Source organism: Oryctolagus cuniculus, chromosome 16 (genome assembly GCF_964237555.1).
Source record: "Oryctolagus cuniculus chromosome 16, mOryCun1.1, whole genome shotgun sequence".
In the NCBI taxonomy this organism is placed as follows: domain Eukaryota; kingdom Metazoa; phylum Chordata; class Mammalia; order Lagomorpha; family Leporidae; genus Oryctolagus; species Oryctolagus cuniculus.
The window spans coordinates 25,872,474-25,896,614 of record NC_091447.1 but is presented as its reverse complement, the minus strand read 5'-3'; the positions used below and the strand labels follow the sequence as shown (position 1 = coordinate 25,896,614).

The 24,141-nt window shown below is 41.1% G+C and overlaps 1 protein-coding gene and 1 long non-coding RNA gene across 2 annotated transcripts in view; one reads left to right on the top strand and one right to left on the bottom strand.

Annotated features, from left to right (window-relative positions):
* TBX20 (T-box transcription factor 20) overlaps positions 1-24,141 on the top strand; it is a 62,362-nt gene that overhangs the window by 20,704 nt on the left and 17,517 nt on the right. Inside the window, exon 6 of the mRNA XM_002713752.5 lies at positions 5,257-5,333. Within this exon, the coding sequence (XP_002713798.1) occupies positions 5,257-5,333 (77 nt within the window). The remainder of the gene's footprint in view (positions 1-5,256; positions 5,334-24,141) is intronic.
* Positions 16,818-24,141, bottom strand: part of LOC127492608 (uncharacterized) — a 19,170-nt gene continuing 11,846 nt past the window's right edge. The window contains exon 3 of the long non-coding RNA XR_007922138.2: positions 16,818-22,254. This is a non-coding gene — a long non-coding RNA (uncharacterized lncRNA). The remainder of the gene's footprint in view (positions 22,255-24,141) is intronic.

Here is a 24,141-nt window from a genome sequence, read left to right as displayed (position 1 = left end):
AGCAGATGCTCAGTAAGCATGTTTGGGATGAATAACTCAATTTGGGGTTAGCATTTTCATTAGTCCTATGTCATCTTCTAAAGTTATCACTGACTGTTTTTAGGCCTCGCTGTGTTCACTGCTTTTTCACCACTATCCCAAGTTTGCATATTGATTTTACCATGGTCAATTTATAATAAAATAAACATACAAGAAATAAAGTAGATATATACTAAGTCTGTTTTAAATGTTAGAATTTTTCCATGCATTAAAAGCAAAGAGTGAAGATAAAAGAAAGATTTAAAAGTTCACATTTAGAACCCCTTTCATATCTCTTAAATTTTGGGTAGGATCATTATTTTTATGTCTATTAGCATGCAAATAAAAGTTACCGACAGAATTTATGAAAAACTTCTCTTTGTGGCTGGCAGTTTTTTTTTTTTTTCTAGGTAAGGAAAAAGGGATTTTTTTTTGGTCATTTTTCTCTCTAGTTTTTTCAAGGGAATGATTGCATTTCTTCACATTATTAGATAAAAGCTAAATACATTACACTTTCAACAAACTATTTTATAATTTAAGATTTAAAGGTCATGTGTTGTTTTTGAGCAGGCAAACCCTTGCTGTTAGGGTTGAAGTGTAGGTCAGGTTTCGTTTTTAAATGCCTTTGGTCAGATCTTTTCCTGATAATTGGAGAAATGGTCTCCAAGGGCCAATTTCACCTTGTGGCTGGATTCAGAGTTCAGAGACGTCACAGGGAGTAATGACCATCGCAAAAGGTCCCTTCTCTTTGGCACAGCCGGTGGTGTCGTGTCTGCCTTCCAATTGTGCATACATTTACTTACAGGTAATAGAGATGTTGAAAGAATGAATTTTCTGGTTAGGAGATGCATTCTGCTCCATATTAGTGAGATAATACATGAAAAAACAGGCTGCAGTCTGGCTGGAATCAGTCGGTGATTTGGCTGTATGTAGACACACGAGCTGCAGGATTTCATGAATGTACACTGTTCTTACATAACACTTTCTCTTCACCGAGTGAGAAACATTTCTGCTCCTCAAAATTATTTTTGAATTATGAAGAAGACATACCTCTGGATTTTCTGCATACAATGATATTTGGTAGTTGGTTTTTTTGGATACCTCTTTCAGTTTTACCTTTGACGAAAGTGATCTTGTTAAATAGTGTCAGGCTGCAGGCATCCTGTGTTCAGGAGTGAATGAAGTTGTGTCCCACGGAAACAAAGCAATGTTGATCAGTCAGCTCCTTTCTCTCAGCTCTTCTCAAGTGTGTGGCTTTTTCAGTTATCCAAATTTCATAGACAGGTAAAGGGACACTTTTAGAGATGAATATTTTTCTATACAATTATAGATTTTTATTTAAATATCTGTGGAAGGAATCTATGATTGACTTTAAAAATCAGAGTGTGACTACCTAGAATGTTAAAATATTGCTGTTTAAGATTATTTTATCGTGAAATTAGCAAACAATGAAATGCTTTCACTTAGTCTGAAATTGTATTTTTGACTACTTGCTCTTGAACTAACCCTCAACAAACTCTTGTGGGCACCCTAACAGATTCAGCATGTAGCACTATTGCAGTGAGTACAGTGGTCTCATGAACACGTTTCACCCATAGTCCCTGTGATGTTAACTCAAACTCCCTGAAATCTGCTCAGGAATGTCATCTCAACCCAGAGCCTCTGTACAGTTTCAGTCATAATAGGTGCAGTTAGCTTTTCGCCTTCTAACTTCCAAGAACAATTATTTTCCATGAAATTAAATTAAATGGGGCATAGAGAAGATAAATACCTGGTAATTATCTTGAACTCTTTTTCTAATTGGTGCACTGAAATGAAATCATTATTATAATTAAGTGAGAAGCCCCAGTGTGTGAGAACACCTTGTACTCTTCTTGCAACTTTTCTGTAATTTGAAATTGCGTTAAATTGTAAAGAAAAAATTTAAATTGTTAACTTAGGGATTTGGAAAGGTGGATTTGTAAGATATTGGAAGTCCATAATTCTAAAAATGAAAGGAAATTGAAAACATCTGAAAATATTTGTGAAATTTGATTTGCTTCCTCATGCAAAATCAACAGGAAATGTTATAGTAACACATTGAACAACTCACATTTTGAGAGTATACATTCACTGTGGTTTTAGGGCAGTGAGAGATTTAAAAATAGTTACAGCCATAACATTTATTGCAATAACCTTTACTTTTTGGATATGTAAAGAACAACAAATATGATTTTGCAAAATCCTTTTCAGGGACAAGCTATATCTAAAGTCCTTCTTGAACTGTAACAACAGATAGATAATATTTTCTTTCCTTTTACTGTGTAAAGTCCAAACCAAGCTTGGCATGCATGGTCTACTTCCAAACCAAGCTTGGATGGCTTTGAAAAGACTTCTTCAAATGTTAGATTTTCTTTCTTTTCTTTTTTTTTTTTTTTTTTTTTAAGATTCATTTAGTTATTTGAAAGTCAAAGTTACACACAAAGAGAAGAAGAGATAGATAGAGAGGTCTTCATCTGCTGGTTCACTCCTCAACTGGCCGCAACCGCTGGAGCTGCACCGATCCGAAGCCAGGAACCAGGAGCTTCTTCTGGGTCCCCCACCTGGTGCTGGGTGCTGGTCCTTGGGCCATCTTCTACTGCTCTCCTAGGCCATAGCAGAGAGCTGGATCAGAAATGGAGTAGCCAGGACTCGAACCGGCACCCATATGGGATGCCAGCGCTGCAGGTGACGGCTTTCCCACTATGCCACAGCACTGGCCCCAGATATTAGGTTTTCTGTGAGTTATGTCATCTGGTACTTGCTTTAGAACATTGTAACCATCAGTGAATCAATTCACTTCTCCAGCTCCTGAGTGTGCACCTTGAAAGAGACTCTACCTTTATTGTTCTGTCCCATAGTTTAGGTTGAAATTTTCACCTGGGTTTAATTCATCCTGATTGTCATTAGCCCATCAGTGGATGTGCTGCCAACCTTCTTAAACCCACTTCCCATTCTGGCATCCCTCTGCCTGCCCCACGGAATTTTAAGCTCCATTCAAGCAGAGCAGAGATCATGCATTCTCTGTCTTTGCACCAGTATCTAGCACAGGGCATTTGCAAGGCAGTCAACCCTTATTCCATATTTGGGGATGAATGACTGTGAAAGCGTGTTCACGAACTGTCATGCACTTTAGAAACTTAAAATATTTTAAATTAAAAGTTGTTCAGAAGAAATAGGCATAGCTCCTGTCTTTGAGGATTTTAAAACTTTGTTGGAATTTATAATCTTAGCACATATTGAAGGCCTCAACTTTAAAAGATGTCTATAGGTTATTTCAAACAAATAAAATTTTCTTCTTCTCCTTAAAAATTGACTATCAAAAGTAAGTCCTAGAGTGGGTGAGTGGCTGAGACAAACTTCAGAAAGCACTAGGTGTGTTAGGGAAAAGGTTCTCTACAGACTCTCGATGACCACATTTTAGAGGTACCCTCAGGGATTCCTGCATAGTTCTTTATAAAATACCTTTTATCAGAATTTTTAATTTATTTTATTTATTTGAAAGGGAGAATGAGAGAGATCTCCCCCATCTACAGGTTCATTCTCCAAAAGCCAACAACAGCCAGAGGTAGGCCAGGACAAAGTCAAGAGCCAAAAACTCTGTCCAGCTCTCCCATGTGGGTGGCAGGAACCAAAGTACTTGAGACAGCACCAGCAGTTTCCCAGAGTGTGCATCAGCAGGAATCTGGAATCCAGAGTGGTCCATCTGATTTCTTTCCCTGATTACCATTTTCTCTAACCAAGCTGGAAAATAAATCACCAATTTTTTTTAGCTGCTCTACAATAAATGTTCATGGGCTAAATGTAAACATTTCTAGGGACTGCCCTTAGCATGAATGTGACCAAATAACTGATCTTAAACTTGTTAGTGTTATCAATAGAGAAGAGCAGTCTTGGTGGCTGGGGTGGGGTGAGGACAAAGCAGATAGCTTCCCTGCAAATTATGCATCGGTATAGCCCACATTCAGAAAACTTAAAAAAAGAACCTTTTTTTTTTTTGTAAAGGAAAACTAAACTTTTTAGGTATTAACAGTTTAAAAAGAATTGTAGATGTACTCTGATCAGAGGAAAAGTTGCTTTTTGGCAAAATAGCATTCAAACTTTGTGTTATTTCATCTACTCATTGCTTTGAAAGATGAGGCCATGACTCAACCTAAAAGTTCTTTTTCATTCAGAATATTTCATATGTGTGTCTCTGGAGGTTACCGGGGGTTCTAGTTTTGATACTAAAGAACTAGGACTCTCTTTCAGCGTTCCTTGGATCTGAAACAATTGCTGATTAGCTGTGCCTGGATCATACATTCTTGGTGTCTCAGTGTGATCCAGGGAGGGTTTAGGCCAGATGGTCGCCAAGGTTCCTTTCAACTCTAACACTCAAAGATTTTCCACATTATCATCTAATCAGTATTTCTTTTTATTTTTTGCTTCAGAACTTGATGAATTTTCCTCTGGTAATGTTGTGCATATGATTTGTTGGATCTTTCTTCATTAATATTAGTACTATAAGCATTATGAATACCACAACATAGACACGTATTAATTCAGACTGTGATTCTTACTAGAAAGTATTTGCTTCCATATAAGTATAGAGTTCTATAAATAGCATTGTATTGAAGGATAACAAAAGATGGTCCAATTTGATTCAAATTTAGTCAGATGGGAAGGGGAATAGGAACAAATGTATTTCCTGCAGGCTTTATATCATGGGTGTTAATATGGAATTGGACATGAGGCTATTATTGGCTATTGAGTCTTTTAATCTATTATGGTATGTGTATGTGCTATAGTAACAAAATGTTGCCAAGTCAAAAGGAGACACACTCTTGATTTTATTTGCCATTCTCTGCCAATGGTAAAATTCTACCCCATTCTCCCATTACGCGGTTGCCCCCTTCCTCAGCTGAGCCCCAGCCTCATTAATCTCTTAAATACTTCATACCCCAGTTCTTGTCTATCTTCCTCTGAAAGGCCACCATCCTTAATGTGTCTGTCTGCTGATCACTTTGAACACCTCCCTCTCTTTGAGACCCTCCCCACTGCACTTGGCTCTGATCTGTCCCTCCTGAAAATTTGTCTGGCACTTTCCAGCCTTGCCATGATACTGAGTGACATTATGATATTCTGGGGAAGCTACCAAAAAAAAATGAGCAAAGTCTTTATTTTTGATTTTACTTCCTAGACATCAGAATTGATTTTGCTTTGTACCCATTCTTTTTGCAGATAACCAAGCTGAAAATAGACAGCAACCCTTTTGCCAAAGGATTCCGGGACTCCTCCAGGCTCACTGACATTGAGAGGTAATGAGGATTTCCTGTTGACTTTTTTTGTCCAAGTAAGATAAAGAGAAGAGGGAGTTTGTAAGAACACACTCCTTTCGACACCAAGGAGCTGTCCCATGAGTGTGTGTTGACTCTGTTTCTCTGCCCCTCTCCCTCCCGTTCTGATCTGGTAGATCTGCAGCGGCTAAAGTCCTGACGACTACTTCAGGTGTACTACCACAGGCTCAGTTTCTGGAGAATGCAGTTTCTTTGGCCAGAACAAGTATCCCGCTACAAATAGAGTAGAAAGTGGCACTTTGCTGTCATCAAAGCCATAGTGTTCTTGAGGTTAAGCGTTGTGTCTCCACGAGTGGCTGTGTCTCTGCAGAGACACTGAAACTTGATGGCCATTGACCTCCCTCAGTGGCCAACACAAAGAGTTTAAGGGTATTTTGGGATCTTGAAACAAGAAGATAGAATTAAATTCAAGGCCACAGACTTTTTTCCTATAGAGTAGACCATTTGTATCTAATAGGCATAGACATCAGGCCCCAGGACCCTCTAAGAACACAAATGATAGCCATGTACCTGTAGCTTAGCCCACTTTTTTCTCAGAGTCACTCATGCAGTTTGAGACCAGCTGGGTGATGGGAAAAGTCTTTGTTGAGGCTCATATTATGAACATCAAGAAGTGTGTTTTCCTGAGACTTCAACCTGATTGATATTTGTATTTCTTAAACAACACTTTCTATCCTTTTTGATGTGGCCTGACATCTTGATTGACAGGTAGGCTCTCCTCACCACCAGCCCTCTGGTTTACTTCATTCCCTGTCTTTGTGTGATTTCCCTACCAAGTGCCACACACTCCTATCATCTATCACCTGCCACATGATGTCATCTCCTGATCTCAGCACTGGCGCCCAAACCTGTCTTCACAACTCCAATTAAGGGATTACTACATGTTTTAGCAGCTTCTGCTTGTTTCTCATCCTTCCTACACTTTTGCCATGGTGGGGTGGTGGTTTGATTTTCAAGAACAGATTCAGAAGCTTGGTGGGGAGGCAGGAAGCCAGCAGGAGTGGCTGAATCTTGAGTAGAAACCATGGGACCGGAGTGGGAAAGAATGATCCATGAGTTAGAGAGCTTGACAAGTAGTTGGGGGCATTGAGATCAAGTACAAAATGCAGAGAGAAGGTAAGCTGATAACTCTCCAATCAGGTGGCATGCAAGTGAATGGCACAGTGGTGTACATGGTATGGGGTGACAAGAGTCCATTTACAATGTCCGCTTTGTTTAAGCACAAGTCTTCCATTTCTTCTTTCTGAGTGATGGAAGCACCGATACAGTTTATGCAACTGGGAATATTACAAGTGAACTTTCTCTTAGTTTCATTTAGGCGTCAAATAAGAAAGAACATAGTGACTCAGTGAGGTAATAGTGATGTGTTTTCACAGTGTACTGTATCCTGTGTCTCAGAGCAGAGGGTGGATGCTCCTCCACTTGTTACGGGGTTACACACCAGAAACCCACCACAGGTTGAAGATACCATTACGTTGAGAATGTTTCCTACACCTCCCCATCGTGGCTCCCCGACACAGCACACTGTTACGTGTCGGTTGTTCCCCTTGAGATCCTAGGACTGACAAGGAGCTGTGCTTGCTAGCACAGCCTGACGTCATCAGAGGGAGCTGTGCTCCTTGTCACTAGCCTGGGAAAAGATCAAAATTGCAAACTCAAAGTACAGTTTCTACTGAATACATATCATGTTCACACCATCATACAGTTAAAAAAGACACAGAAACATAAGTGGAACCATTGTATCCGGGGGTCATCTGTGTTGGGAGAAGAGGTCATGAGTTGGAATCTCAGCTTTGCCTCTTGCTGAGTGAGTGATCCTCGGGAGCTCGCCGGACCTTCTGCCTCTCCGTCTAGGAAACAGAGAGCACGGCCTTGCTCTCGTCAGACCCCTGTCCTGAGAATCAAGCTCGAGGACAGTTATGAAGACACTTTGTAAATCTAGACGTGTGAAATCATTGCAACTTCCTCACTGTGTTAGATGAGCACTTTATCAACAGTGTGTGTGCATCTTAGTCTACTTTGAATAGTCTTAGCAGACCACTCCCAGAGTAAAAATAGCCCTGTAGCTCACATTGCTCGTGTGATAGGAGAACCCTGTCCGCCTGCCCTTTGGGATAGTGGATTTGATAATGTGGCCACATTTTCCACTTACTGAGTAAGCATCCCGATGTGGGAGCGCTCACATGTGTGTGAAGCAAGGTTGCTTTCTGTGGTCTAAGGGACAAGAGAGCATTCTTATACGACTAGCTGAAAGTTTGCAAGAGGACCTAAGTAGTGTGAAATTGGCAGAGGTTTTGGATTTCATTTCCAGGTATTTAAGTCTGATTTTTTCCTAAACAGCCTTTGGGGATGGGACAAATCAGATCAATTGATCTTTAGAGACCTGAAGAAATTAAATTAGTCTGGAGTCAGTTACTGCACTAAACCATCCCGTAATTGAATTGCTCCTTGTAACTGATTGAAAACAGCCCTATCTGTAACAATATAGGGAGCTTTTCTTTCTGAGAGATCTGAGAGAAAGACACATCTTTTTATGACATGATGACAGATATTGCACTTTCCTAACCTAATTGAATATGATGTTATAAATATGTGACCTTAATGATTTCAAGTTTCCTGTTGCTGATTTACAACTTACTGTGTGGGACACCCAAACAAAAATGCCATTAGGGTTGGGTCTGTTGGCCTGTCCCTCCAGCCTCACGGTTCTGGTTCTTTGTATACCTGCACAAGCTTTGGAATATTCATAAAGATCTGAAGATTTTTCTTGCTCTAAGTTTTCTGGGTTCTGTCCCGATTCTTAACATCTCATGTGCTTCCTCTGTGGCTTTACTTTTCAGGGACAGCTCATTAGCAAAAGTAGAAAGTCTTTTTCATTAGTTGCTTTGCACATATACCTGCCATGGCCAGCTGAGAGGCCAATCAAAAACCCAAAGGGATGTCTTCATGTGACCTAATTTCTGGTTATTTAGACCACAGAAGGAATTATCTGCTCATTCCAGATAGTAACTAGCCCACAGTCAGTCTGTCAGTTGCATTTTCTTTTACTTTTGTCTTTTGTAGTACTTGTACATGATACTTTTGAGAAAGGAAACATAACCAAGAGGGGTTTTCTATATTTTCTTCAAAATTAAGTCCCTCCTATAGCTTTTTTCTTTTTACAAAAGAATTCATGCTTATTGCAGAAAAATTAAAAGATATAAGCAAGAAAAAGCATAGAAAGTAATGAAATCCCATTCTCCCAGTTAGGAATATTCAGCACTGGATGTTCTATTACTTTACCACTGTCCATTTTTTCAGTTAAATCTTTGATTCATACAATATATGTTTTAATAGAAGATATGAAATGGACTTATTATTTTATGTTTTTTACAAATGGCCCCAACCATATATTTAATACTGTACTCATTTCCTACTTACTTATTATTTTCCCTTTATCACATACCAAATCCTTGTCTTACTAGTTCTTATAGTCTCTCTTTTTTAAAGAAACTTTTTTGAGAGACAGGGAGAGTGCCCATCTGCTGGTTCATTCCACAAATGCCAGCAACAGTCTCAGGCCTAGGGATCCAAACTGCGAGCTGTGAATCAGTCCAGGTCTCCCATGGGAGCGGCAGGAACTCAGCCGCTTGAGCCATCACTGGCGCTTCCTTGCATCTGTGTTGCTAGGAAGCGGGAATTGCAAGTGGAGCTGGGCATTGAACCCAGGCGCTCTGATACAGGACACAGGTGTCTCAGCTGCCAAAGCCTGCCTCTAACACTCTTGTACTGAGCTGTCAGAATCACATTGTTGTAATTTTCATAAACCAATAACATGAAATATCTGATATGCTTGAACATCCTTTTTACTTGTCATTTTCTAATTTTCTTGATTTTTTGGTACTTATTACTATCTTTAAAATAATGTTGTCAGTTCTTCCAAAAATGTCTTTGGGATTTCGATTGGGCTTGTATTGAATTTATACCGTAACCAGGAGAGAAAATTCATATCTTAATAGAATTTGCTATAAGGTACTGAGCCTTTCCTTTAGGAATATGACATCTTTGTCATTTTACTGAAATCTCCTCTTATTTAGAAGTTTTAGTAATTTTTTTAAGATTTATTTATTTATTTTGAAAGAGCTAGAGGGAGAGGGAGAGACAGAAAGAGAGATTGGCCAGTACCGTGGCTCACTAGGTTAATCCTCCACCTGCGGCGCTGGCATCCCATATGGGCACCGGGTACTAGTCCCAGTTGCTCCTCTTCCAGTCCAACTCTCTGCTGTGGCCCGGGAAGGCAGTGGAGGATGACCCAAGTGCGTGGGCCCTGCACCCGCATGGGAGACCAGGAGGAACCACCTGGCTCCTGGCTTCAGATCGGCCCAGTGCCAGCCATGGTGGCCATTAGGGGAGTGAACCAGCGGAGGGAAGACGTTTCTCTCTGTCTCTCTCTCACTGTCTGTGACTCTGACTGTCAAATAAAAAAAAAAAAAAGAAAGAAAGAAAGAAAAACAGAGAGAGAGAGCGAGAGAGAGAGATCTTCCATCTGCTGGTTCACTCCCTAGATGACTGCAACAGCCAGTGCTGGGCCAGGCTGAAGCTGAAAACCAGGAACTTCCTCTGGGTCTCCCACATGGGTTCTGGGGCCCGAATACGTAGGCCATCCTCCACTGCTTTTCCCACCACAGTGCCAGCCCCAGTTTTGGTATTTTCAAGTTTGTAGGTCCTACACATTTTCTTAGACACAAACCTAGTTAGGGTTATGGGTGCTGCACTGGCTAATGCAGTAGCTACTGACCACAGATGGCTTAAATGTGGGTGGGAGGGAGAGAAAGAACTTTGGAGTGAATTTTTAAGACTCATTATAAAAAAATAAAATGAAAAGATCTAAATAGTTTTACAGTGTTGATTAGCTAGTAAAAATATTTTAGGTTACTGGATTAAATTCTTGTTTTTGTGTTTTTTTTTTTTTTAACTTGGCAATTAGACAATTTAAAATTACATTTGTGGCTTACATTACATTTCTATTGGAAAATACTATACTGGAGGCCTTGGGAAGGGCTGGTTTTTATAAATATGGTTTTAAAGAAGAAATTTGCCTATTTAGTTTGTAAAAAGCTATTGATTTCTATATGTCACTGGCATTCTGCCATTTTACTGAGCTTAAAAAATTGTTTTAATAATTTTCATTTTAGTTCCTTCAGTTTTCTAGTTAGATTGCTGTATCGTTTGCAAAAATGATGATTTTATTTCTTCTTTTCTATTAGGTATATCTTTAAACATACTTTTGTCTTAGTTTATTACACTAAGATTTCCAGAACACTATTGAAAACAAATTATAGTTGGCATTTTTCTCTTGTTCTTGATTCATTAGGTATGTTTTTTTGTTGGCTATTAGTTTCAGATGGATATTCTTTATTATATTAATGTAATACCCTCCTATGCCTAAAGTAATATTTTGGTATTTTTTTTTTTTGACAGGCAGAGTGGACAGTGAGAGAGAGAGACAGAGAGAAAGGTCTTCCTTTGCCATTGGTTCACCCTCCAATGGCCGCCGCAGCCGGCGCACCGCGCTAATCCAATGGCAGGAGCCAGGTACTTATCCTGGTCTCCCATGGGGTGCAGGGCCCAAGCACTTGGGCCATCCTCCACTGCACTCCCTGGCCACAGCAGAGAGCTGGCCTGGAAGAGGGGCAACTGGGACAGAATCCGGCGCCCCGACCGGGACTAGAACCTGGTGTGTGGTGCTGCAAGGCAGAGGATTAGCCTAGTGAGCCGCGGTGCCAGCCCTATATTTTGGTATTCTAAAACTAGTTATTTCATATTAAATTTTTAACATCTATTGAGATGATTTTAATTAGTTTTTCTTTTGAACCTGTTTATGGCTTTTTATTTTTTAAAAGATTATTTATTTGAAAGGCAGAATTAGAGAGAGGCAGAAGCAGAGAGAGAGGGAGAGAGAGAAAGAGAGGGAGAGAGAGAGAAAGGTCCTCCATCCACTGTCTCACTCTCCAAATGGCCACAATGGCCGAAGCTCTGGTGATCCAAAGCCAAGAGCCTGGAGCTTCTTCTGGGTCTCCCATGTGAGTGCAAGGCTCCAAGCACTTGGACCATCTTCCACTGCTTTCCCAGGCCATTAACAGAGAGCTGGATTGGAAGTGGGGCAGTCAGGACTCAAGCCAGCGCCCATAGGATGCTGGCACTGCTAGTGGTGGCTTAACCTGATACGCCACAGTGCTGGCCCCTGCTTATGACTTGTGATGTATCCTGCCAAATTTTTGAATTCTGTATCAATTTACAGTTGTAATTTTCGTTATGTTAGCCACATTCAATTGGCACTTCATGAAGATACCACTTATTGTGGAATACCTTACACTAATCAACATTTCTCATACAGATGTCTTCCAGATGGTTGAAACCCACCCATTACCTGGATAGCTTGCACTAAGCAGGAAAGGCATTTTATTTTACTTTTTAAAAATATCTATTTTTGCTTATTTGAAAGGCAGAGTTAGAGAGAGAGATCTTCCATCCTCTGGCTCTCTCCCCAAATGGCTGCATCGGTCTTGGCCAGGCCAGGCTGAAGCCAGGAGCTTAATCTGGGCCCCCCAGATGGGTATGGGGACTCAAGTACTTGGGTAATCCTCCAGTGCCTTCCCAGGCACATTAGCAGGGAGCTAGATTGGAAGTGGAGCAGCCGGGATCCAAACCAGTAACCGTATGGGATGCCAGTGCTGCAGGCAGTGACTTCACTCTCCACGATACAGTGCTCTGACCCCTTAGTTTTTATTTCTAAATAACAATATGATTAACTATAGTGACATAGTTTATGTTGAACCATCCTTGTATTCCTTGAATAAATCCTGCCTCGATTTTATTTGTTTTCCTTGTAATATATTGCTGGATTTAATTTACTTATTTTTATTTAAGACAAATTAATCTTTTTTAAAACTGTGATTTTATTCTTTCCTTTTCTGTAAACTTTTAGGGTTCAATTTCTCCTAGATTATTCAAATTAATTAAAATAGTTTCCTTCTTTTTATTGACTGAATTACTTTAAATAGCAAGAAATGATCATTTGCCAGAAGATTTTATCAGTCTTGCCTGTTAATTCATCTTAGTGTAGTATTCTTTTGGGGCATTCTTTATCAAATTTCTTAGTTCATCCCATTGCTTATTAGGCCAATAGATATTAACATTGGTCCCATTTAAGGCCTTTTATATTTTTTAATGCTCATTTATTTTCATCTAGTTGCAAGGCAGAGCAACACAGAGAAACATTAATCTTCCATCTGCTGATTCATTTCCCAAATGCCTAAAACAACCAGGGCTTGGCCAAGCTGAAGCCAAGAGACAGGAAGTTCATACAGGTGTCCCATGTAGGTAGGTGGTAGGGATCCATCATTTACTGCCCCCCAAAATGCAATAGCAGGAAGCTGGGTCAAAAACAGAATGGGAACTTGAACCAGCCACTCTGCTAAGGGATGCAGCTATCCCAAGCCATGTCTTAACTGCTGTGCCAAATACCCACACCCTCCCTCTATTGTTAATGATGGTGGCTGATACTCCACAGTTTCCATGTGTCAAAGAGTGGGCTATAGAAACTATTATCATCCCATTTTTTATAGATGAGATAATGAAGTTTATAGATTTGTTACTTTATCCAGATTCACCAGGTTTGTGACTGCTGAGCCTCAAACCCAATTTAGTTTGTCCGAAACTGGAGACTTTCTCCTTAAATAATCATTGCCTTTAAATCCTGAAAGAAGGGCCTACATTGTGGTGCAGCAGTTTCACAGCCACCTGCAGTGCCAGCATTCCACCTCCCATTCAGCTCCCTGTTTTTTTTTTTTTTTTTTTTTTTTTTTTTTTTTTTTTTTTACAGGCAGAGTGGACAGTGAGAGAGAGAGAGACAGAGAGAAAGGTCTTCCTTTGCCGTTGGTTCACCCTCCAATGGCCGCCGTGGCCAGCGCGCTGCGGTCGTCGCACCGCGCTGATCCGATGGCAGGAGCCAGGTACTTATCCTGGTCTGCCATGGGGTGCAGGGCCCAAGCACTTGGGCCATCCTCCACTGCACTCCCTGGCCACAGCAGAGAGCTGGCCTGGAAGAGGGGCAACTGGGACAGAATCCGGCACCCCGACTGGGACTAGAACCCGGTGTGCCGGCGCCGCAAGGCAGAGGATTAGCCTAGTGAGCCGCGGCGCCGGCCTCAGCTCCCTGTTAATGTGCCTGGGGAAGTAGCAGAAGATGGCCGAAGTACTTGGGCCCCCACCACCCATGTGGGAGATCTGGATGGGGTTCTGGGCTCCCAATTTCAGTCTGACCTAGTCGTTGTGGCCACCTGGGGAGTGAATCAGCAGATGGAAGGTCTTACTCTGTGTGTGTGTGTGTGTTGCTCCTTCTATCTCTGTTAACTGTGCCTATCAGACAAATAAAAGAAATTTTTAAAAAATAAATTCTTGAAGAAGATAACTATAAAATTTATATTTCTCTGTTTTTGCAAAGAATAAAAAATATTCTTCTTGATCCTGCTCCTTCCTCAGCCAATAATTTTTATTTAAATACTCTAGGACTTATAAAGTACACACACACACACACACACACACACATTTTTATTGTCTTTCTCAAATTTCTTTATTAATGTTAACAGCAATCATTTTAATGCCAGTCATACTCATTTTATTGTGTGCTGATTATTTCTTCCATTCCATTTCCAATTATCAGAATGGTTCTCAGACTTTATTCTTGATGCTGACAAACATTGAGTAACTGATTGGGAAGAGATATGGGGTCGTCATCCTCGCAAATTCTGGCATATCTCAGCACCCCTGGTGCTGTCGTGTATGACGCTGACTAGGGTTACAGTCGTTTTCCAGGACTCTTTCAACTTTCCTTTGTCGTCTAGCTTTTATGTGTTATGGAATCAAAACGCTCGCCAAATTCGTCATCTTTTCTTTATGCATTAGAAACTTACCTGTTTCCTCTCTGTCTGGATGAAATTCTTCCAGAGAGTTGTCTTCATCTTTGAAATTAAGAAATTGTACCAGTGTCTATCCAGTTGTGTCTTTTCCCATTAATGCTGAAATATGATTTAGCCTTTTAAGTTGAAAACTCAGGTCTTAATTGAACTCAGGAAAGTCCTCCCTTCTGCTCTCCCTCCCTTGATCTGCTTCGTTTAGATCGTCTAAAACTCCTGTTACACAGGCATTGCATCAATGGAATCTGTTTCCTATTGCTCTTATCTCTTTAAATTTTCAACTCTGAACTTGAGAATTTCTGTATCCATCTATATTGGTTTTCTAATTTGTTGATTCTGTTTTCTGCAGCATCAAATATTCTGTTTATTGTCTTTCCTGAATTTCTTTAACATGTGGTAATTATTGTTTTGCTATTTCCAAGTGTCCTTTTACATGTCAGATTATTTCCTTTTCATGACTTTTAGTCCCTGTTTAGTTAACACAGAGTCTCAAAGTTCACTAAAATTTTGAGGAGATAATTATAAATGTTAATGTGTGTCATCCTGTTTTCTTGCAAGAGACATTTCCAAAGAAATAATCTGTTCTGCTTTATTAAATAACTTCTGTTTTTGAATTGCTGTATATTTTGGAATGCCTAATTATTTCTATCTAGCTCATTTGTAGAATGAAATATCTGTTTAATATTAGCAGCTGAGATTAATTCTGAATAAAAGTGTGTAGTTCTTTGCCAAATCTCCCAAGTTTGGAATGAAGAAAGGCTTATAAATTTGTTGTATTTCATAATTGTAGAAATATAATAATAATTTTGTTTGGGTTAGAGAATTTTTACGTGAGTGTAAGGGCCGGCACTGCAGCTCACTAGGCTAATCCTCCGCCTTGCTGCGCTGGCACACTGGGTTCTAGTCTCTGCTGTGGCCCGGGAGTGCAGTGGAGGATGGCCCAAGTACTTGGGCCCTGCACCCCATGGGAGACCAGGATAAGTACCTGGCTCCTGCCTTCGGATAGGCGCAGTGCACCGACTGCGGCGGCCATTGGAGGGTGAACCAACGGCAAAGGAAGACCTTTCTCTCTGTCTCTCTCTCTCACTGTCCACTCTGCCTGTCAAAAAAAAAAAAAAAAAAAAAGTGAGTGTAAGCAACCTCTGGAAAGGGAGTTTTAATTTTGTGTTGATGTAGCTGCCATCTCCGCCTTGGTAACTAGGAATCTGCTGGTGAAAGAGGTGGGGGTGGGCCTTTGGTGCCGTGAGTAAGTTACCACTTGGGATGCCCACATCCTATATCAGAATGTCTAGGTTCAAGTTCAAGCTCCACTGCTGATTCCAGCTTCTTGCTGTTGATAACCCTGGTGGGAAGAGGATGATGGCTTAAGTAGTTAGGTCCCTGCCATCCATGTCGGAGACCTGAATTGAGTTCTGGGATCTCTACTTCTGCGTAGAGCCCAGATCTGGCTGTTGCAGGTATCTGGGGAGTGAACCAGCTGATGGAATATCTCTGATGGCCTGTCATCTCTGTCTCTCTACCTTTAGAATAAATAGAAAAATAAATAAATGAAACTTAAAAACCCCACTGGGACCATGTTGCATCCCCCTGCCCAGCAAAGCAACTTCATGCCCTTCTCCAGAGCTGGCTGTCATGAACATGGCCGCACGCCATTGCAAGTACACCATGAACTGGCAGTGAGGGCTGTGGTGGGATCCCTTCTTTCTAGACGTCTGCAGTGTGAGAATCTGCTCCCCACCAACTACGCAGAGATCCGCCTTCATCTCCTTCATCTCTGACCTCTGTTGTCCCAAGTTGGGATTCAGGTGAAATTCCAGCATAGGCCACTGTTTTTTTGTTTTTGTTTTTTTTTTCTTTTAAATTTATTTGAAAGGCAGAGTGAGAGAGAGAGAGAGAGAGAGAGAGAGAGAGAGAGAAGAGAGAGAAGAGAGAGAGAGAGATCTTCCATTCATTGGTTTACTTCCCAAATGGCCAGTCTGGGCCAGTCTGAAATCAGGATCCAGGAGCTTCTTCCAGGTCTCCCACGTGGGTGCAGGCATTCAAATACTTGGGTCATTTTCCACTGCTTCCCAGGCGCAGCAGCAGGGGAGCTGGATCGGAACTGGAGCAGCCGAGGCTTGATGGAACACCAGCACTGCAGACAGCGGCTCGACCCACTGTGCCCAGCGCATAGGCCTTCTGTGATTCCCACCTGGGTAGCTTTCCTCCTTGTACACTAGTGAATGAAACACTGTGTGGGTCTTCACTCCTTTCTTTTGAAGGCTGAAGTTTCTAAATATGTAGTTGACATCTTCCCTCATTTTCTGAGTTTCTCTCATTTTCTTCATTATATCAGTGAGGCAGGGAATTAAATGCATAGGCGTATGTCATCCTATTGGTTCAAAATTCATACAGTCTTTGTAAAAATTGTTTAAAAACTCCTTGTATTGAGTAAATCTTTAACACATGAAGTTTGGACACAGCCCAATGAGATTCAGGCTTTCTTTCTCAGAACTCAAGACATTCTATTAGTTTAGATGAGGATGGAGACTTTGGGAAATCAAGTTGCAAATCTAATATTCTAGGAATTTATAGAAGCTTTATCTACATGAGGCAGTAAAGAAAAAAGTATTGGCAGATTTGCTAAAGAGGTTCATGGTTTATGGGTCATCTCTGGGTCTTACATAATAATGTGTGGTGCTAGAAAGTAGTGTATGTTTGTAATGTGGCTCTCAACTGGTTGGCAGAGTTTCTGAAATAGTGAAGTTTTCCTAGGAGCCATGTAGGGCCAGTGGGGCTCACACTGAATCAGGGAAACAGCCTGGAGCAGGGATTGGTAAACTACAACCTGCTACTTGTTTGTAAGCCCATAAGCTAAGAGTGGCATTTATGTTTTAAAATGATTGAAAAGAATTAGTGCTTCTTGATGTGTGACAAAAATATGAAAGTAAAGTTTATTATTTGCTAATATGGTTTTATTGGGACACAGTCTTAGTTTATGTGTTGCTTATGGCTGCTTTCATGCTAAGTGAAGGTTGAGTACATGCAAGAGGCCATGTGGCCTACAAAACTCAACATATTTACTAAGGACTCTTTGCAGAAAAATGTGCTGATCCTTGACTTAGGGATTTTTTTTTAGGATTTATTTTTATTTATATGAAAGTCAGAGTTACACAGAGAGAGGAGAGGCAGAGAAAGAGAGGTCTTCATCCAATGGTTCACTCCCCAGTTGGCTGCAACGGCTGGAGCTGCACCGATCTGAAGCCAGGAGCCAGGAGCTTCTTCCAGGCCTCCCATGTGGGTGTAGGGGCCCAAGGACTTGGGCCATCTTCTACTGCTTTCCCAGGCCATAGCAGAGAGCTGGATCGGAAGTGGAGCAGCTGGGTCTCAAACCGGTGCCCATATGGGATGCCGGTGCTTCAGGCCAGGGCATTAACCTGCTGCGCCACAGCACTGGCCCCGACTTAGGGCTTTCTGACACTATGGAAATGTTGGCAGCAAGGAAACCTGATTATTCCTCTTCTTGGCTTAAAATGAAGAAGTAACCTAATTCATTAATTTTGTTACGAGGCCCTAGTGGTGGTGTTAGTTAACAAAGCTAGTGAGAACTGATATCTGTCAACATGTTTTTCTTCCTATCTTTATAATATTAATTGAGACATGTTGTTAGGGTCATTTTAGCCCTTGTAGTTGAAGCCAGAAGAAAGATGACAAAGTAGGATGATAATGTAACAACTTGGGGATTCATGGTTTGTAAGATTTCCTATAGATTTCAATTATCTGTGCAATTTTTTTTCTATCTTATAATCGTTTGACTCCGTTGTTAGAAATAATTGAAACACAGGTTGTGCTATGGTTTGAATATGGTTTGTCTCCACCAAAACCCATGCTGAGGTTTGGTTCCTAGTGTAATAGTGTTGGGAGTTGGTGTCTTGAAGAGATGATTTGGTCCTGAAGAGGGATTCACGCTCTCCATCTGGGATTAGACTGCTCACTGCAAGACTGGCTTTCTTGGCTTGTTCTCTTGCTTCCTATCTTGCCATGTGACTTCTCTCTCTTCTACCCTTAACCATGACTTCTCTCTCTTCTACCCTTAACCACTCACCACTTTTACACGCTTTTCAACCTTGTGATGCCATCTGCTGGGTTATCGCCCAGTGTAAGGCCCTCACCAGATACGGCTTCTTGAGCTTGGACTTCCAGCCTCTCTACTGTGAACTGAATGAACTTTTCTTTCTTGAGTACCAGTAATGATATTTTGTTATAGAAACACAAAGAGGCTAAGGCTGTAACACATTTTTTTTATGTCTTTTAGAGAACTAGACACTTGCAGGAACTGTGTAAAGAAATCAGGAGAGAAGGTGTTTAAAAGACTCCTAAAATTGTTAAGGAATTTGAAAATGCCTTTACTAATATTTCCCAGATGTTCATTTTAAAATTCTAATATGATATTTGAAATGCACGAAACTGCTCACACGTTAAAAAAGTAAAATGTGAGCTTCCACCTCTCATATCACCCTCTCCACAGAGCCAGTCACTGCTCTCAGTGCTAGTGTGTATGTGTGTGTGTAAAGATACAATTCAGTGTGAGTTCACACTAGTATTTCCATTTAAGTTCAGGGCTATGGGACTTTTACTGAACCTCTGTGACCTTACACCTGTGTCTGTTTTCTCATATGCTGAGAATCTGGTTCTCAGTACCACCAGGAGGGATAAAATGAAAATACTCCTTCATCATTCATTCACTTTATCCCACAGTGGTCAGACACAGAGGATGTTAGATTATGCATATCAAGGTATCCCAATAATGTAGTAACTGAAAATAGGTAAGCATGTTTTGTGTATCTTTTATGTGTATTCTAGATATTTTACTAGTTGGTTTTTTAAACTTTTTTGTTTTTCTTATTTTATTACTAGAGTGCTTTAAAATCACTTGAAATCATTCCTCTGTGAGGTTATGCCACTAAACCAATGATGTTCATTTAGGATAATTTTTTTAATTTATTTTTTATTTTTTTGACAGGCAGAGTGGACAGTGAGAGAGAGAGACAGAGAGAAAGGTCTTCCTTTGCCGTTGGTTCACCCTCCAATGGCCGCCGCGGCCAGTGTGCTGCGGCCGGCGCACCGCGCTGATCCGAAGGCAGGAGCCAGGTGCTTCTCCTGGTCTCCCATGGGGTGCAGGGCCCAAGCACTTGGGCCATCCTCCACTGCACTTAGGATAATTTTTTTATTTAAAAATATAATTTTATTATATAATTACATAGTTAATAGATGATTTACATGGTTTCCAGATGAATCTAGAGAACATTGCTTATTCAAAGGCATCAGGATTGCCTTCCACCCCATTTCTTCCTTCCTCTATAGGTAACCACTAGAAAAGGGTTTCCTTTTCATTGCTTTGTCATATAACCAGATGCCTATTTTTCTATTATTCCCCCTTTTCTTAAATACACTTCCTCCTTTTCCACATAATAATGTATATTAGTATTATTTATATGTAATCTGTATTACCTGAGAGTATAATGTATGCAATATCTAAAGCAACTTCAGAAAGTTTGTGAAAAAATAATTAAAAAATGAATTCATTTTGGTAAAAAATTTTTGAAATACATACATAGTTTTTTCAGAATACACACCTTTCTGTGAACTCATTGAAGACCACTCATACATATTAGTGTTTGGGATTAGCTGTATCACACTATTTCATGTTATATTTAAATAGATGTATAAGTCTTTCATGTAAATAGTCTTTTACTATGTGGTCTATTTTATTATCAACTTCTTAAAATTATTTATTTGGTAACTATCAAGGTTTATAATTTTGCTCTAGTGTTTACCTTTATGCTAATATCTTTAAAAAACTCATATTCCCCTTCTTGCTCATTTTCTGTTGGTCCCCTGCATGAGCAATATTGAAATTAACTAGAAACTTCCTTTTTTCTTTCCCCTATTTTTCTCCCATTAAGTATTGGATCTGGAGTAATATCCCTTTAATCCCAATTAATAGAGACAATCAATAACGTTATTCTGTTCATTGTTTTCTCTGCCCATTCTCCCCCACCCTGTTCTTGAGACTTGTGCACCATCTAGCTTGCTAGAGTGGTATCGTCATTACACAGTATGTTCTTTTGTTCTTTTATTATTATTATTATTTGACAGATAGAGTTAGTGAGAGAGAGAGAGAGAGAGAAAGGTCTTCCTTCCATTGGTTCACTCCCCAAATGGACGCTATGGCCGGAGCTATGCCAATCCGAAGCCAGGAGCCAGGTGCTTCTTCTTGGTCTCCCATGCGGGTGCAGGGCCCAAGGACTTGGGCCATCCTCCACTGCCTTCCCAGGCCACAGCAGAGTGCTGGACTGAAGAGGATCAACCGGGACTAGAACCTGGGGTGCCGGCGCCACAGGAGGATGATTAGCCTAGTGAGCCACAGCGCTGGCCCAGTATGTTCTTTCTTGTAGCCATGGTTTAGTCTTTATTTTGCAGGTTTATAGTCAGTGCCCACTAATATATCTTCCATCAGTGTTTCTCCAGTTGCTTGGATCCTCTGAAGTTCATTCTTTAGCAGATTTTTCAGGAAAGACACATAGGATCATATCCCTTGACTTTTGAGTGTGTCTGGCTTTTATTCTTTTTTTTTTTTTTTTAAGATTTATTTATTTATTTGAAATTCAGAGTTACAGAGAGGCAGAGGCAGAGAGAGAGGCCTTCCATCCACTGGGTCACTCCCCAGATGGCTCCAACAGCCAGAGCTGCGCCGATCCAAAGCCAGGAGCCAGGAGCTTCTTCTGGGTCTCCCACGTGGGTGCAGGGGCCCAAGCACTTGGACTATCTTTCACTGCTTTCCCAGGCCATAGCAGAGAGCTGGATCAGAAGTGGAACAGACGGGACATCAAGTGGTGCCCATGTGGGATGCCGGCACTGCAGGAGGCCACTTTACCCGGCCCCCTGCCTTTATTGTTAAAAGTTTGACTCTCTATGCAGTCTTTGACTCTCTGTCCTGCTGACTCTTAGCATGTTATTACTTCACTGTCTCCTGGAATGAAATGTTGTCTTAAAATGATGACAGTCTCATATTCTTTCCCATAGGAGGGGCTTGGTCTTTTCTCTGGAATGACCAAAAGATTTCCATTTTTCCCCTTTGTTCCTATCGTCCCTGAGCAAAAGGCAGAGTGTCCAGAGAGGGGTGATTGGCACTTGTTTGCTCCCTGTTTCTTTGACTCATCAGTGATGTCCAGTGAAAGGAAGAAGGTGGCGTCAGTCCTCTAGAGCAGTACTCATTTTCTCCTTTGTACCTCGAGCTTCCTTAAATAGTCCTTTGAAGCCAGTCCAAGAAGCCAGTCCAAGACTCCCTGCCCCAAGTTCAAGTGAGCTTCCCAGTGGAATCCTTTTTATGTTGTTGGAAGCTCTGCTGATAACCTAGAGGTGTGGAGGAGGCATCCCATGAGTGAAATGAAATGTGAGGATTATGTAGATTTCCCTTCTCCACATTACGGCTCTTAGCCAGACCACAGGCTTGAACTATTTCCATGGACTCAGCGGGACAGCTAAAGGGGTGCCCCACTCAGTACTCTCTCCAGCTGTCCCTAGCAGAGACATTTGTTTTAAATTTGTTCTAGAATGAGATTTTCTGTAGTATAGATCTATACACATAGACCGTCTCTCCTCTCTGTCTGCATTTTCCACTGCTTAGGAGGTCTGCTCTTATCTGGACTTTCTTCAGAGCATTCTGGCTATCTTTGGAAAAAAGAAAACCTTGCTGTTTCGTGCTCTTGAAGGAGTCGTGCATGTTGTGAAATGATGGGTCCCATCTAATAGTTGCTACCCAAGTAGCCAATAATACAGGTTCTCATCACTCTTATATATTTAGAAGAAAATCATTGCAATAGATTTGGGCAAAGGAGAAGATTTTTAACTTTTTTTTTTTGAGAGCAGAGTAGAAAACTGTACTGGATGAAAAAAAAAACAAATTAATCCTAAACCTAATGAATATTACATTACAATAGCTTAGTTAATTAGTTTGCTAATTAATTTTTCATAAATGCAACTATATTTGAATATTTTGGAGACTTTTTACAAAGTATGAGCACACTTCAAAAAGTTCATGCATGGAAGATAAGTTTAATTGTCCCCCCAAAATGAAATCCATGCACAGCTTTTTCATGGTACACATTTTCCATTAACTTTCTGAAGTCCCCTTGTGGATGACGCAGCGACTGCAACAAAGTAAAAGTGAAATGTCATTTCAGTGGAGCCTGCCTAGACATTACCCAAATGACCCTGGAAGCTGTTATGAGCAACCATGACACGAGAGCTGAACTACTTGAAAGTAAAATTACTGAAGATAGAAAATGGCAGAGGCTAATAACCAGTGTCTCTGTCCCCTGCTCCCACTGCTCACCAATGTTCCCTGGGACCCGTGTCCTTCACAGGGGCACAGAGCAGACCAGGGCTCCCAAGATAGTGGATGATGGAGTTGAAGGGCGTCGTCTGTGCTCTGCAGGCTAGCCCCAGGAATACACTGCTGCATGGACGTCTTAGTCCCTTTGGGATGCCACAATAAAAGGCCACACACTGCATGGCTTATAAGCAACTATTGTTTCTCTCAGTTCTGGAAGACTCTGGTGAGGGCCTGCATGTTGGTTCATGGATGGCATCTTCATGGTGGAAAGGCCAACCTCTCCTCTTGTATTAGGGCTGTAATCCCTCGTAATGAGGGCTCCACCCTCCTGACAGAGTCACCACCCAAAGGCCCCACCTCCTGATAATTCTCACACTGGAAATTGGGTTTCCATTGTGAATTTTGCAGGGATGTAAATGTTCAGACCATAGCAGATGTCTGAACACATAGACAGAAATCAGAGGATTTTAAATTGAATTTTATATCTGGGATTAGTAAGTAACATAGTAGGATATTTCAATTTTATAGAAAATTATTTTTGATTAGTGGTATATAGCTTGTACTTACTTTCAAATACAGGTTAAAAAGTCAGAAACTATTTTAAGATTATGGGTACTACAGTGTGCACTGGCATTTTGCTTGTGAACTTCCAGAAGACATTCACTAGCTTTCTAGGAAGTGTTTGGTCTGAGGTTAAAATGAAATTGGGAGCTATCTGGTTTATCCATCATTGCACCAACCAGACCATGAGGGCTCAGAGAGTTCCAGTGATTCGCCCAGGACCACACTTATAGTAGAAAAGTTCAGGTTAGAACCCAGGGCTCTTAAGAACCATGAGTGGGCTTTTGCTTTTTTTTTTTTTTTTTTTTATTTTGACAGGCAGAGTTAGACAGTGAGAGAGAGAGAGAGACAGAGAGAAAGGTCTTCCTTCCATTGGTTCACCCCCAAAATGGCCGCTACGGCTGGTGCTCTGCGGCAGGCATGCTGCACCGATCCAGTGCCAGGAGCCAGGTGCTTCTCCTGGTCTTCCATGGGGTGCAGGGTCCAAGCACTTGGGCCATCCTCCACTGCACTCCTGGGACACAGCAGAGAGCTGGACTGGAAGAGGAGCAACTGGGACAGAATCCGGTGCCCCAACCAGGACTAGAACCCAGGGTGCCAGCGCCACAGGTGGAGGATTAGCCTAGTGAGCCACGGCGCCGGCAAGAGTTGGCTTTTTCAAAGAGCTACTTTCAAGTTTTTATTTTTGTCTGTATACTTACAGATTCATTTATTTTTAGAGCCAGATGAACCTTTAGTTCATCTAATCTGTCCACCAGTTCCCACCACACCCTCATTTTATAGAAGGAATCAAAGCCAGTTATAGATAAGGAAGCTGATGGCATAGCTTCTTGGAAAAGAAACAATTTTTTTTTAATTTCCAGCAAACAGAGAT